Raw genomic sequence first — 15,117 nt, forward strand, 5'->3', positions numbered from 1 at the left:
CCCGAATAACTCTCTTTCTTTTCCACTTCGTCGCTCAGTCTCTCTCCCTGCTTTTCCCGGGGCAAATGCACACCAGGGCTTAGATCCCTTGGGAACTTCAACGACCACGTTTCAGCGGCCGCAGGACTATAAAGCGGGGATTATTGTCAACATCTTCTTCTGTCGTCAATTGTCTTACAATTGAACGGGAGCTTTGCGGGCTCTCCCTCTCTGGAATGTTTGACTTCGTGGCTTCGAGTTCGACTCTTACGTGCCCGATCACATGGAGCTGTCCTCACACGGTACGAAGTAGAGCTCCCGGACTGGGTCCAATCACCTGCGCCTGCGGCTCGCCGGGTGCCGCGTGTTTGAGGGAATCACGCGGGTTTCCACACGGAGGCGTCTCTGCATGCACGTGCATTCTGCGACGTGCACCCGAGGCAGGGGATCGCTTTTAGATATTGATATTTACGGAGGTAGGAAACGCCGAATCGGGAACAGAAGACCCATGGGGAAAGAAAACAGTAAGGAAAAAGAAGGGAAAAGCTTCCAGAAGCGTCTCGAGAACTAGCACAGGATGGCAAAGCAACTCAAAAAGAGCTTTGTGCACGAAGGTGCCGAGCACGTTGATCCGAGCATTGGGAGATCCGAAGTGGACTCTTCCGAGTGAACGAAAGGCGAGGATATTCTCGTGGGCCACCTCGGAATAAAACAACAAAAAATCCGAGGTCAAACAGCAGACGGAGTCGCTGTGCGGGTACGTAGTCCGGATTGCTGATCCGAGGATCGCAGAAATGGAATTGTTGTTCGCTCGGTGCGGTAGCTCGCGAGGGGTCACTAATCCCAAACGTGGGTCGGCGAGTGCATAATTTACGGTGGTCATTTGAAATCATCTCGCTCGGTGTTGTTCTCTCTTGTTGACACGATGCTCGTCTTGATTAGTGCGAATTGGACGTCCCGGGCTTCGGTGTATACAAAAGCGAAAGAGCATCCCAGCGGGATAGGGATTCCCCGGTTCTGTTTGGGGGGAAACTGTCGCACGCCTCCTGACCGTTCCCGGGAAGCGAGCAATGTCTGTCGTTGAATCGTAAAATTCATCGTGCCGACCGTCGGTGGAGCGTTTTGGCACCGTCGATTGATCCCGCTGAGAGCTGAATGTCGTAATTTACAAAATTTGTGCTAATTCTGGCCATTGTAGGCGATCTCAATGGCTCGCAATTTAATCAGGTGATGGCGTTTCGTGTGGTATGGTTCCAAATTTTTCGAAATAATCCGTGTCAGGCTTCCTCTGCTTTTAATTGGCACGGAGAAAAACTTGCCCGGCTGGTTGGTTCTTCGGTCGTTTAAGCGGCTGAAGGTGAGTAGAACGTGGTTGTCACTATTGTCGACGGCTGCGAAGAAGAAGAATCGACCTCGTCGCTCGGTCGAAAGTAGCGGAGGAAGAAGCAATGATTCAGTGTCACTAAAATTGGACGGAACTTCCTGCTCCGATGAAAATAGAGTGTGGACGGATCCGCTTTTTCGCGAGACGGGACAAACCTGATCGGTAGGACGTCGGCTCCTCGCGAGGGCGGAAACCATTGTAGCCGAGCGCGAAAATTACACATCGAGCACGATATAAATCTACGTAAATTTCACGGGAGCGCACGAATCTGGGCCGGGTTCACGACGAGGGAGGAAATCGTAATTCTCCTAAGGCAGACCCGACAGACTTTTGGATATGCCCAACTCGTGGAGATACCATCGAGATCCGGACAGAAGTCTCATCGCGCAGCGGGCCCGGGAACGTGTTCGTATTTATGGCGACGAGTCTCTTCTGTCTCTCTGTGGTGACCATCTCGACAGGAACGCTACAGAAGAAGAGTCTCAATCGGCTTGGGGTTTCGACCGTCCTCCACGCACGTCGATAGACGGTCGGCGACCACGAACAGTGTTTCCACAAGGTCTGAGAGTATTTGTGCGGTGTTGTGTCCACCGATGCAGCCCGCTGCCAGCGCTGGACATCCAGAGAGATGTAGCTACCAAACAAATGGCCTGGGACGCCGGAAGGTGAGGCTTTCAATCCACAGAGCACATCTCCTCGAGACCCAGGCATCAAAGGTTCGCTGAGACCCCTGTGAACCACGCTCTCCTGTCCTGCTGTGATACAGCCAGATAATGCAACGTCACTCGCTCGCTCACTCGTTCGCTCACTTGTCCAACCGCGTGGCTGGCTGTCTGCGAGCTCGTACAAAAATGGTTCGCGACGACGAACCAACAAGCAGCACATTCCCCCTAACGACGCACTCATCAGACGGTGCTGAATGTAAGTGAGTGAGTGCGAGGGCGGGAGAGAGGGTGCGGGCCGGCGGGAAAAAATGCAATGCTTGTGTCCTCGGTGTGGGCTCTGCGCCTTCGGAAAGATCATGAATGACGGAAGGACTCGATTCACGAGTCGGTACCGCATCACGCGATTAGTTGCGGCTTTCTCCGCGCGTTCGCAAACGTTATCTTTTTCTAAAACAGAAGAAAATATCTCGTCCTTTCTACTCACCAGGTTCTATTTGGCTGTTGGTTCGCGTTGGTCGAGACGAGTTCGTAGCGCTGGGGCAACAGGCCGCCCCCAGTCCTGATCTGACGCGCTATCACCATCCATTTGCTGTTCGCGGCTTTCGCCATGGTTTAGCTCTTTGTTTCAAAGTTCTCTACGATCTCGCGTGCTCCTCCCGCACCCCTTGCACGGCGTTCTGAGTCTCGCGGTCGAATTTTCAGAAACAACGTTCTCGCGAGATGTCCCGGCTGAGACTCTGCTCACGAAATTCGTTATACGTAATGCCGAAGAATTAGTTTCGCTCCCATGAATACTTTCCTCTCGGAGATCGGAACTTGTCAAAAATCATCACGATTGCATCACCACAGGAACTGGCGTCGACTAAAGCTTCTAGAATTTCCCGCTCAACTCTCCCGATGGTCGTTTTCGGTTGACGGTTTCCTCGCTCAGGGCTTGCTTTCGGGTTTGCTTCTTCAAATCAGCTCACTGACTCTCTTGTTTAGGCTTGTTCTGGCGAAGTGTAATCTTCCAATAAACGCTTGACTGGTCCACTGGGAACTTGATCGGTTGACGGCTGAAATCGTAGACGTCCTCCTCTCGAGATACTTCCCTCGCACTGGTAGTAGTATCAGAAGTAGTAACCGTGTATTGTAGACGTGACTACTCTTGGTCGATGCGTCAGTGGGTCTTCGATTTCGTCTGGATCCCAACTTGATAGAGCTATTGCGATGCTCTTGTTCCATTCATTTGTTTTTCCGTTCGTCTTACCAACGACTTATTGCGACTTTTTCATCTTTGACTGGCTGCTTTTTCTATGCATCCGACGGTTTTTCGGAATTCTTGTGTTTTTTGTTGCTCGAGATGCTGTTCGTTTCTGTCTAGGTTCAGGTGTGTCATCGTTATTGCCTGGGGAATTCTCGGAAGAGTGAAGTAGGTATGTAGATCCAGTACGAATTGATGATGATAGATGATTCACGGACTCAATGACGGTGGCCAGGTGAAAAGATTGATTGACTGATTGGTAGAAGGATAAGTTGGTAGACTGGTTGTCGATTGATTGATTTGATGAACGGTAAGATGACTATCTCGACTCGGGCGCTTCGTGCACCGAATCGATGATGCAACTAGTTGTCGGTCGCGGTGGTTGTGGTGAGGAGCACTCGTTCTACTGGTCTAGAACTCATGCACTTCATTTGCGATTACTTGGTTGATTGAATTTCAACTGCACTCGATGTTTTCGGAGTGGACATCGTTGTGGGTTTGTTGCTTGGTTGGTTGATGATTGGCGCACTGACTGACTGACTGATTGCTTGCTTGAATGATTGACGGTTAGCTTGGTTGACTGAGCGGCTCACTTGGTTGATCGCATGGAGTAGTACGATGTACGTTTTGAACTCTAAGGTGCTTTTGGTTGGTTCAAGCTTGGCTTCAGCGTCTATTGTATCCGTTCCCTTATTCTCTACTCTGTGGTCGTTCTCGCATCCTCGATTTGGAACAGAATCAGCTCCCTCATCGTTCTGAGCTCGGCTTGCCCCTAGTCTTCCCCAGACGTTGAAGTTGGATTCCAGCGTGGAGCGAAATTCGCGGTGAACAGATATCTTGCGTCAGAGGAAAAAATCGATGATGAGTCGCGAGGAGGCAGTGAGGAGACTAGACTGAGGGCAGCCTACGAGGCGGGAATGAAACTCGTCAGCTGTTCACCGGGTGGCTCGAAATCCGCGGTTCTCCTTGTCGTCGTTTCTCAATTCGAGAAGGAGCCACCGGAGTGACACGCTGCTTCTGCTTGGCTGGCTGAATGACTGAGTGGCTGATTATTGAACTGAGTGTCCGATCCTCAGACAGCTTATATCGCTTTGGACTCGAGTTGACCCTTAGCCGGCGTCCCCTGACGTTCTGACCGGGAAGTATCGTTGAAAACGCGTTGTAAGTCGCCAGGAGAACATCGCTACTCCTGTTTTAAGCACTGGAGCGACGTGAGCACCTCCTGTGACCACAATCGAACTGTCTGATTGGCTTCGCACAAACGGACCTCCGCCAGTCGTGGCCGTGGCGGCAGCGGCGCCAGCAGCGGCAGAACTCACGATTTGCCATGGAGACCAACCGAAAGCGAAGAGGGCGAGTTAGTGAGTTGAGTGAGGGCCGCAATCCACAATCAATAGCCCACCCACGGTCGCACGTTGCTGCTGCTGTACATTTCTTCGTCTCGTCTCTCCTTTCCTGATCTCACGCCACACGTTTTCACGTCGTCTATCGTCGAGAGCTCCGAGCGCCGAGGACGCGCGTATCCCTTGCACGGTCGACGTCGTCTCCTTCGGATGACACGCGATTCCGTGGCTGCTTCCGAGCGTGCCGGACGTGCGGTCTGCTTGCCGTATAAATGAGCCGCCTTTGCGGCCGATGCTCGTACTCTACACCGTACACTGGCCTCTTGGGCGAGGGACTCAGAAAAGCGCCACAAGTAGCGGAGCGTCGATCCTCACGGTGAGAATTCACGGGTCCCCGAGCATACGCTCCCGCATCGACGAAATTCACGGTCCGCACCGACGTCAAACGCGCTTCAAGAAATGCCTCAACACATCGGTTCTTCCGACAGCCGTCCGACAGACTCAGTTCGCCGCCGTCGAGCAGCTCCTGAACTGCACAGGGGATCGAACCGACCGACGAGCTAACGCAAGCACGCACGTTCGCTCGTGGGGAAGGGTGCTTCGGGAGCAGAGACAGGTAGTGTAGGAGCCACCTGGAAGCAGGAGGCTGGCAGGCAGGCAGACGGCCACCGACCCAGCCAGCCGGTCGCTCTCCAGCCAGCCAGCCGGCCGGCCGACCGACATGGGGAAGAGACAGGAGAGGGACTCGAAGCGAACCAAGGATTTCCTTCGGTACAGCTTTATAACTCGACTCCAACGAGCCACCGAAACCACATCGGTACAGCCAGAAGCGGCACGAGATGCGCAATGGCACTCTCGGGATCTCCAAGGCCGGAACGTAGGCGATCTACACGACATCTCGCCATGCGGTAATGCGGGCTCCTCGCCAGTGGAGGAGGTGATGATCGCTTGCCCCGTCCCGGCTGTAGAAGACGGCTGGCGTATCCGCAATGCGTCGTGCGAAAAGCGCATTCAGGGATCGCCACGAGTTCGAGCCTTTTGAGACTCTCCGTTGTTTGAATACACGAACAGGTACGAACAGCAAGTCCGCTGAGCCGAAAGTCTCTTGGTGAGAGGAAGAGGTCGAGACTCTCGACAAGCTCACTCAGTCATCGGACTCTTCGCTTCCGGGACCCCCAGCTCCCAGAGCACAGGTTAAATTACTGTCATTATAAATTTCTACTTTTGACTTAGAACTACGCTCCGCTCCTCGTAAGGGCGGGCATGTCATAGATGTCACCTCGCCCTGGAAAAATCGAGGAAGGGAGGTGGATCTTCCTCCCGATGCTTTCTTCCAGACACTTTCCGGGTTGCCGATCGGTTGGCATACGGCAGTGTGAACTTCACATAATCTCGGACAGGTGCACGCTACCTTTTGTGCACGAATCGCGTTTACTGTCCTCTGCGTGGACGCGCCGCAAAACTGTTGGAGCGGGTCCAAGTGAGTGCTGATCGGGGACGCCTCCGGGGCGAGGATCTATTGGCTCGATAGTCAGGCGCGATGACGGGTCGACAGGAAGCTTCAAACGTCTCGGAGTAGCTCCTCTCAGCTTCTTCCGCGGGAACCTGAATCAGTGGCGCCAACCAGAAACACGGCACGGAATTTACCCTGATGGGCTCGTTGCCTAGCTGAAGACGAGCTATCCCTCAAGTACGGGGAATGACCGATTTCAAGACTCATCACAGATAGTGTGACGGCTTAGTATCGCCTAAGATGTCAGTTGACATTGTCTTCGCCTTCTTGTTGACGGTCGATCGCAGACTCCCGTGGAAGTCCGAGGCGGGGTTGACGATCGAATAGGAATCTCAGAAACTTCCAATCGAGCCTTTCCATCGCAGAGATCAAAATTACGCCGGGCGTCTTCAAGGCCTATACTTCAGCCTGCAGGCTACTGACATGAATAAACCAAACAGCACAGCAGGATACGCTCGGACCAGCGATTGCAGCAGCCAGATATTCCGTTTGTCGTTATGAGCTCAGTACATACTTATGATCCATGATATATCAATGATTGCCCTCTCAGGTGGCCGTTTTCGAAACAGATTACCTGGTCGCGGAGCCGAACGTCGCTGAGAGAGGATATTGGGGTGATCAAGCTACACCGAGAGAGCGAGGAAAAGGATCGGCTCATCTTCGACCCGACAAAGAGAGCTCGGCCTGCAGGTCCTCGTTCTAGACCAGACAGATCGAACTAAGCGGAAATTAGATGTCCTCTTTCTCCCTAAACCACCGGATGCAAGAGAAGGAAGAGAGGCTTAGGCACCGGTCCCTTGACCGGCGGGCCTGCTGACAAGCCATCCAACTGGCGGTGTCGAACTAGGAAGCCGGTTCAGGGCAAGCTTAAACGCCGGAATGATCAGTCACGGATCCGACGTTAGGAACCTTTCTTCCTTCCACGACTCAAGGTGTCCCCGCTCGAATTCCTTCTCCTGTGTCGGCAGCGATTTTGTTATCTTCTCTGGATATCTTGAGATCACGTAATTAATCCCGACAGCAGAGCTGATGGTAAATGTAGAGATTCATTCCTGTGAGGTCACGTGGAAGTCACGCAGGGCTCACCGCTCCAGCGGTTCTTTGTGTCTTTTCGATTCAGTAGATGGACGACATCCTTCGCTTCTCGGTCGCAGCAGCACCGGCTGATCCTTCAGACGCTCCCTCCGACTGTCACGTTTTCTCCGCGTCGTCCGCGACGGGTCGACAAACTTCTGATTGGCTCTGCTGACGAGCGTTCGACCGCGAATTGATTGCAATCATATTGTTGCTCAGGATGAGCCGGCGCAGGACGAGAGGCGTCGAATTCCGTTCCGACTTTTCGTTTTGAAAATTCACGTGACGAGGACCAATGCATGAGAGCCGTGGGTCAACATCTACTTCTTCGGAAAGTCTTCTCATTTTTCGCCACCGTTCGCGAGAAAGATCTCGATAGTGACGTCAGGAGCTTTCCCGGATTCGTGATTTGCTCTTGTGAGAGTCATGAACATTCTCAGAGAAGTTCCCGCTGTTTTCCCGGAATCGAGCGCCGGTGTCTCTGATGACACGGATAAAGGGAAACGGATAGTGAGGGGGGAGAGCGAACGCAAAAAACTTGGCCGAGTAATCTGATTAGGAACAATGAAAGCGAACCGCAAGCTTCCCAATGAGGCAGGTGGAGATGAACAATGCCGCATCGGAAGCTCTGTGTATCAGCAGATCGTCCGCTCGGCTGCCGAATGTACGAGCGACCGAAGAAGCCTTTAGAGGAGGAGAGAATTCTAATCAAAACAAATGGTTTGCGTCGAAGTTTCACTCCCGCCTCTGGATCGAATTGAGTTCACTAGTTCCTCGTTGAAATAACCCGACGTTGCTCGTCACGAAATAATCTCTCGCGAACCTCGGATTGGGAAATACCTCTCCATTGGAATCCCATTCCACGTTGCTGGAATCCCCCAGATGCGATCCGAAATCGCAGGTCTCGCAGATTCGGGAATTCTAGCCGATGCAAAGCTTCGGGAAAAGGTTTTTGTGCTCCTGATTCCGATAAGAGACAGGAGGTGACCGTCGTTTCCGGATCTCTAGAGCGCCATGCAGGCTCCCACCGGAGTTAAGCCCGATAAAGGTTCACCTCGTCGATAATATCGTTTCTATCAGATGCACCTAGACTGCAAAGGTTTCGTTTTACGCGAATACATATATCTTCCGCTGAACGACCGACGTGTAGCGGTATGCGGAAAGCGTTCAGCGCCACCAATGACCCCTTTTATGAATGTGAGATACAGACGGCGTGCAGACGCTCCCACTGGTCAATAATAAATTCATTCCGTAGTTAGCCGTTGGCGACGTTAGACGAGTGTTCTCCTTCTCTATACTCATAGTCTGAGGTACAAGGGAAAACCCGGTAAATCCGCAACAATTTCAACAGTGGCGACGAGGATAACTTCTTGTGAAACGACTTCACGTGCAAAAGTCTCCAAGAAGCATCGAAACTCACGAAGATAAGAGAAATGGCGATCCAATTCAACGATTTGGCGAAAGTGATCCACGAAGCCGTCAAGGCTGCTCTACTTCAGACAGCGGACTCTCAGAAGGCCCTCATCAAAGATCTGATAAGTACGCAGTCGACAGATGCGCAGAAGATCACAGACTCCTTGAATAATCGCATCCCCAAATTCAACTATGACCCGGAAGCCGATCTAACATTCGAAAAATGGGTCAGACGCTACAAGCCGGTTATAGACACGGACGGAGCGACTCTCACAGAGACAATGAAGAAGAATTTCATAGTTTCTAAGTTGAACGTCAAGGAATACGATCGATTCATCGCTTATCTCCTCCCTAATAGAATAGAAGACGAGTCCCTTGATAATATCATCGAGACTCTGAAGACTCTCTTCAGCCAACCGGCATCGCTATTCAGGCGTCGTTTCAAGTTCCTCCAAACTAAAAGGGATGGAAAAGACCTCACTGATCTAGTAGGGATCATAAATTCAAGGGGCGAAGCAGCAGAACTCGAAAAACTCTCCCCCGAGAATCTGAAGTGCCTGGTACTCGTCAACTCTTTAAGCGCGCCAGAAGATCTCGAACTCCGTACTCGAGCTCTACGCAAACTAGACGAGGAATCCACCACATTGAAGAGCCTAGCTACGGAGCTCATCAATTACACTCAGCTCAAGCGCGACGCGACGAGCAGCTCCGATCAGATTCCAACGGTGAGCCACGTCCACAAGAGCTCAATGAAACTGGATCATCAGCGCGGTAAACCCCCTCCATCTCCTTGTTCTCGCTGTGGCGAAAAACACTGGAAACGAGACTGCCCATTCGCGAAAACGAAATGTAACAAGTGTTCCAAAATAGGTCACAAAGCGTCCGTATGCAGAGCTCCGAAACAGAGAGCGGACATTCGTCACCTCAAAATTTCACTACTCGAGAACAGCAGAATCTTGAAATCGGTGAGAATAAACGGATCGGATGTCACCCTGTTCTCGACACCGGAGCGGACGTAACGCTGTTAGCAGAGGAGACTTGGAGACAGCTAGGCGCCCTCAACTGCGGAAGTCAGACGTGAATCTGACTCAAGCGGATGGCTCTCCTCTACACATACTGGGAAGTTTTGATTGCATCGTAGAGCTGAATGGCACCGAGTTCGAGGGAAAATGTTATGTTTCAAAAGAATGTTCTCTCCTGGGACTCGACTGGATCAAACGAGACAAATGCTTCTACGAAAAACTTCTAGATGGCGAACAGAATCCGAATGCTTCACCGAAAAGAATCTCCCAGGCGACAGGATCAAAAACCGAACAAGGAAAATTCGCTATTGAACTCGAGCAAAAGTTTCCAGAGGTTTTCGCGGATGGTTTGGGCAGATGCACGAAATACCAAGCCTCTGTCAAACTGAAACCAAACCACACCCCAGTGTTCCGGAAGGCAAGGCCAGTCACCTATGCCACCCTTCCAGCGGTCAACGCAGAAATAGAGCGCCTCGAAAAAGCCGGAGTCATAGAACATACGCACCACTCCGACTTTGCGGCTCCTATCGTGATCGTGAAGAAGCCAGACGGAAGAATTAGAATGTGTGGAGATTACTCAACCGGTCTGAATAGCGTTATCGAAGACGACCACTATCCCCTTCCGACAGCCGAGGACATCTTCAGCGCTCTAAATGGCGGTAGATACTTCTCACAAATCGATCTGACAGAAGCGTATCTCCAGGTCCCTCTCGATGAAAAGTCCCAAGAGCTTCTCACAATCAACACTCCAAAAGGGCTTTTTAGGGTCAAACGTCTCCCTTTCGGTATAAAGAGCGCACCCAGCTCTTTCCAAAGGATTATGGACGAACTCACAGCAGGTCTGGAAGGTACCATGGCATACTTGGACGATATAATTGTGTCGGGGAATTCCAAAGAAGAACACCGCAAGAGATTATTCAAACTCATGGAGAGACTTCAGAAATTTGGTTTCCGCGTTCGACTCGAAAAATGTGACTTCCTTCGAACCCAGATCAAATACCTCGGATTCATAATCAGCGAACAGGGTAGAAAACCAGACCCTGCAAAAGTTCAACCTATTATCGACATGCATGCACCGAGGGACGTCGCAGAAGTCCGATCCTTTCTGGGCATGCTCACGTTCTACTCAGCTTTCATCCCGGAGATGAAGGATTTGAAGTCACCATTGGTTGACTTATTGAAAAAAGACGCGAAGTTCACGTGGTCGACCGAGTGCGACGGCGCATTCAAAAGAAGCGAAAGAAATCCTAATGTCAGACTCTCTCGCTAATGCGTTACAATCCCAATCTACCAATATTCGTGTCAGCCGATGCATCTCAAAAAGGCATCGGAGGCGTCTTGATGCATCGACTAGAAGACGGGTCCATGAAAGCTGTTCTACACGTCGCTCGAACTCTCACACAGACAGAGAGACGTTACAGTCAGATAGAGAAAGAAGCCCTAGCGCTAGTGTACGCGATCCGAAAATTTTCATAAATTCGTGTACGGGCGACGATTCGTGCTGAACACTGACCATAAACCATTGTTGGCCGTGTTCGGCTCCCAGAAAGGCGTACCTGCTTACACCGCTAATCGTCTACAGCGCTGGGCTGTGATCCTGCTCGCCTACAACTTCGAAATACGATACAAGAACACCAAAGATTTCGGAGAAGCTGACGCCTTGTCCCGCTGATTGAAGCTCGAGCCGAAGAGGAACCGCTAGTCGACTCAATCATTGCATCAGTCGAGATCTCGGTACAGAACGATTTTTCGAGCAGCTTGTCGAAACTGCCTATAACAGCGGAGACTATCCAGAAACAGACTGACCAAGATCGAGTGCTAGCGGAAGCCATGGGGTATGTTACCGAGGGCTCATGGCCGAAGATAGACAGAGAAAGTCATCTTTTCCCGTTATACACAAGACGCGAGAGTCTATCAATCGTCAACCGATGTTTAATGATGGCCGATCGCGTGGTGGTACCAACGCCATTAAGGAAAGAAACTCTGATCCTACTACATGAAGGTCATCCGGGAATTTCCAAAATGAAGGCACTCGCCCGAAGTCATGTTTATTGGCCAGGAATCGATGCGGATATCGAGAGCTTGGTCAGGCGGTGCGAGGATTGTCAGCTGGCGGGGAAACTCCCTCTCAAAGTCCCTCTTGCTGATTGGGAACCCTCCTCTTGTTGGTCAAGAGTACACGCAGACATTGCTGGGCCCCTTCGAGATCAGTATTTCCTGGTCATCGTCGATGCCCACTCGAAATGGCCGGAGGTCAAAATTCTGAAACAAGCTACGTCGGAAGCTATCTTAGCTGCATTTGACGAGGTCTTTGCCAGATTCGGGAATCCCGAAGTGCTAGTCACCGATAACGGCAGTCAGTTCAAATCAGCAAAAGTCAAAAATTTCTGTCAACCTCGTGGTATTCGACAACTGTTCTCAGCGCCTTACCACCAACAATCGAATGGACAGGCGGAGCGATTTGTCGATACACTAAAGCGAAGTCTGAAGAAATTACAGGGGGAAGGAACGGTGACGGAAAACTTACAAAAGTTTTTGGTACGTACCGAAATACCCCGAGTTCAGCATGTCCTGGAACGAAGTCCCCAGCTGAGATTCTCCTCGGACACAAGCCAAGAACACCGCTACGCTTACTCATTCCAAGCGAACGGGTCGAGAAGGGCCAAGATTCGGGTTACAAATCGAGAATGAAATCGGATTTCGATAGACACCACGGAGCCCGACACAGACAATACTATCCCAAGGAGAAGATCTATGGAACCATTCACGAACGCAACAGTCGTAGATGGGCCCCAGGCATCATATTAAGCAGCAAGGGAAATACGATGTACGAAGTCGAAATGGAGGGTGAGACGCATACGCGTCACGCCAACCAGCTTAAACCAAGGTATGCCATCATCGAACCCACACCCGATGTATCGTGGAATCAGTTCGGCCTACAGCTGGCACTGTCGCTGCCTTGTTTCCCGCGGGAAGGAGAAGATGCTTTTCCCAAACAAGAAAGTCATCCAAACAGTTTTCAACTCCCGATCGAGGAGGGCGAATCTCCCCTAGCGGAACACAGTGGCCCAAGTAATATCTCCACCCGGCAGCCGAGTCGAGACAGCTCGATCACCTCGGGTAGCTCCAGCGATTCCAAAGAAGAATACGATGTGGAAGACATGTCGATCTCCTTCGCGGAAACTGAAGACCCGGAAATCGGAGAACTCAGCGGACTGTTGGAAGCCCTACCACCCGGAGAAAGAGAAGCGGGTCCAAGCACTCCCTTGCGCACCGAGGGGCTTCCTCGAAAACGTGAGCGTCGCCCGCCACTGAGACTGCAGATCACTCACCGGGCCGTCAAACGCTACATGGAAAGACGTAGTCCACCGAAGCGTTCGACTGGGGGAGGTGTAGCGGTATGCGGAAAGCGTTCAGCGCCACCAATGACCCCTTTTATGAATGTGAGAGACAGACGGCGTGCAGACGCTCCCACTGGTCAATAATAAATTCATTCCGTAGTTAGCCGTTGGCGACGTTAGACGAGTGTTCTCCTTCTCTATACTCATAGTCTGAGGTACAAGGGAAAACCCGGTAAATCCGCAACAATTTCAACGGTGGCGTCAGCGGCGGTGACCGACTTTACTACGGATCGGGCTTTTTTCAGGCGAATTCCGTCGATGGGAAATAGAGGACGAGGAGGAGGAGGAGGAGAGAGGAAAAACTCAATCCACCTCGTAAAGTGAGTGTGTCGTGGACGTTTTGTCTCGCTGGCTCCTCTGTTGAGTCCCGTCGACAGAAAGGCCGATTTGAGAAGCTGCTCTCGTGTTCGTCTTTCTCACCTGGAAATGCGGGCTGGATCGAACGGCGGCGCTCCACAGGCACGCATCCAATATACGCTAGCGCGCTGCGAAGTCTACTCGCACATTGCGCCGACAGCTGCACTCACCTGCGCCTACCTGTCTGCCTTCGGGCTGTGAAAAGAAGGTTAACCCCTCGAAAAGAAGCTTCCGACCCGACAGTCCCAGCCAACGAACGAACAAACGGATATATTATATTTTCGCGACGGCCGTTGTGGTTTTTTTTTCTTTAATAAACTGTTCGTTCCGCATCGAACATATTGAGGAGGAGAGCCCCGGCGGGGGCGAGGGAGGGGCGTGAGGGAGCTCACCGAGCGCACATCGGAGCGTGAAGTGCGGCGGCGGAGAAAGTGCGGCCGAGGTATGCTTCATTTATTTTTGGAGACAAATCCGACTTTCTACTTCGCAAACGTGTTGTTGCTATCTCCTTCGACCGCCAATGTCTCTGGAGGGAGAGCGACGACCGCAGACGGAGGGGCAGGAAAACTCGTCCGCCAGCAATGTAGGTGGGTGTTTGTCCGGAGGGATGACCCTTTTAGTTTTGAAAAATCATTCGAACAAACTTCGCTTTCTCGAGGCCACCTTCGGCGGAACCAGATAAGTCTCCAATGGTTGGACCGCGGACGGGAGATTGGAACATCTATTCCAAGCTCTGGCGTGTCCAGTGTCCGAGGCTTCGACCCCGACCATCGGACTCCTTTGAGAGCGGTCGCAGCCGCCAAAAAGACTAACTCGGATTGAGGTGAATTATTAGCCCGGTGCCCACGCAAGTCGTCCGCACGCACACCTCCCGACGTGTCCGAGCACGGTAGAGATGTTGAATTTTCGTTGCCGACATTATTAAAAGAGTTGTCTCTCCAGGGACCCATGGCGACTCGGCTCCCGTTTCCCATGTTCTCCGGGGAGCCAGAGGACCTATCGCTAGACTTCCCGCCGTGATCGGGATTTCCTCCTCTCCCCGTCCCCTTTGATTTCAACTCATCCGTAGAGCAGGTGCTCGTGAGAGGATCATTTCGGAGATGAGTGGGGAAAATAAAGATTGACCTTCTGGGACCACGACGGTCCATCGGGGTCGGTAGACGCCGCACAATTGACCGACCGATGGGTTGTCCTCTGCCATCGGCCAACTTTGAATCTATCGTGACACAGAATTCCCATTCATTAGAAGTCCATTACTACAGTATCAATTGCGGAGGACATGTTGGCTGGGTAGAACGACGGATCGTCGGACCAATGGGGGGACTGCGACGACATTCGACCGAATTGACAGCTCCGTTGAGAGCTTGTTGAGGAAAATGCCCGTATACGTATTCCTCTCGATCATGGCTCGACAATGCCCATTGCTCGACGCGCTTGTCAACTTGGACAAATCTCCGCAGAGGGAGATTCGTAAAACGCCACGGACACGGGCTGATGAATAAGCAATAAGAAAAATCCGTCTCTCGCTACCGCGGAATCCAGTGACAAAAATCTTCCTATCAAGCGACACGAACAACAATAACAGGCGCGACAGAAGAGAACGCATTGCAAACAACGCGAACGGATAGAGTTTACAGCTGAATGCGCCCCGCGTCGCGAGGGAAGGCACCGTTCACGGCTGCGATGACGACGTCGCGGCGGTATGGCGGTAAGAACGACAACT

At 51.8% G+C, this 15,117-nt stretch overlaps 1 protein-coding gene and 1 pseudogene across 1 annotated transcript in view; one reads left to right on the top strand and one right to left on the bottom strand.

Moving 5' to 3' along the window:
- Ih (hyperpolarization activated cyclic nucleotide gated potassium channel Ih) overlaps positions 1-2,637 on the bottom strand; it is a 34,265-nt gene extending 31,628 nt beyond the window's left edge. Inside the window, exon 1 of the mRNA XM_003748429.1 lies at positions 2,513-2,637. Within this exon, the coding sequence (XP_003748477.1) occupies positions 2,513-2,637 (125 nt within the window). The remainder of the gene's footprint in view (positions 1-2,512) is intronic.
- A 5,997-nt stretch (positions 2,638-8,634) lies between these two features.
- Positions 8,635-13,191, top strand: LOC100899808 (uncharacterized protein K02A2.6-like; annotated as a pseudogene).
- The last annotated feature ends 1,926 nt before the right edge of the window (positions 13,192-15,117 follow it).

The sequence above is a fragment of the Galendromus occidentalis genome, unplaced genomic scaffold, assembly GCF_000255335.2.
Source record: "Galendromus occidentalis unplaced genomic scaffold, Mocc_1.1 scf7180000077530, whole genome shotgun sequence".
Lineage (NCBI taxonomy): Eukaryota > Metazoa > Arthropoda > Arachnida > Mesostigmata > Phytoseiidae > Galendromus > Galendromus occidentalis.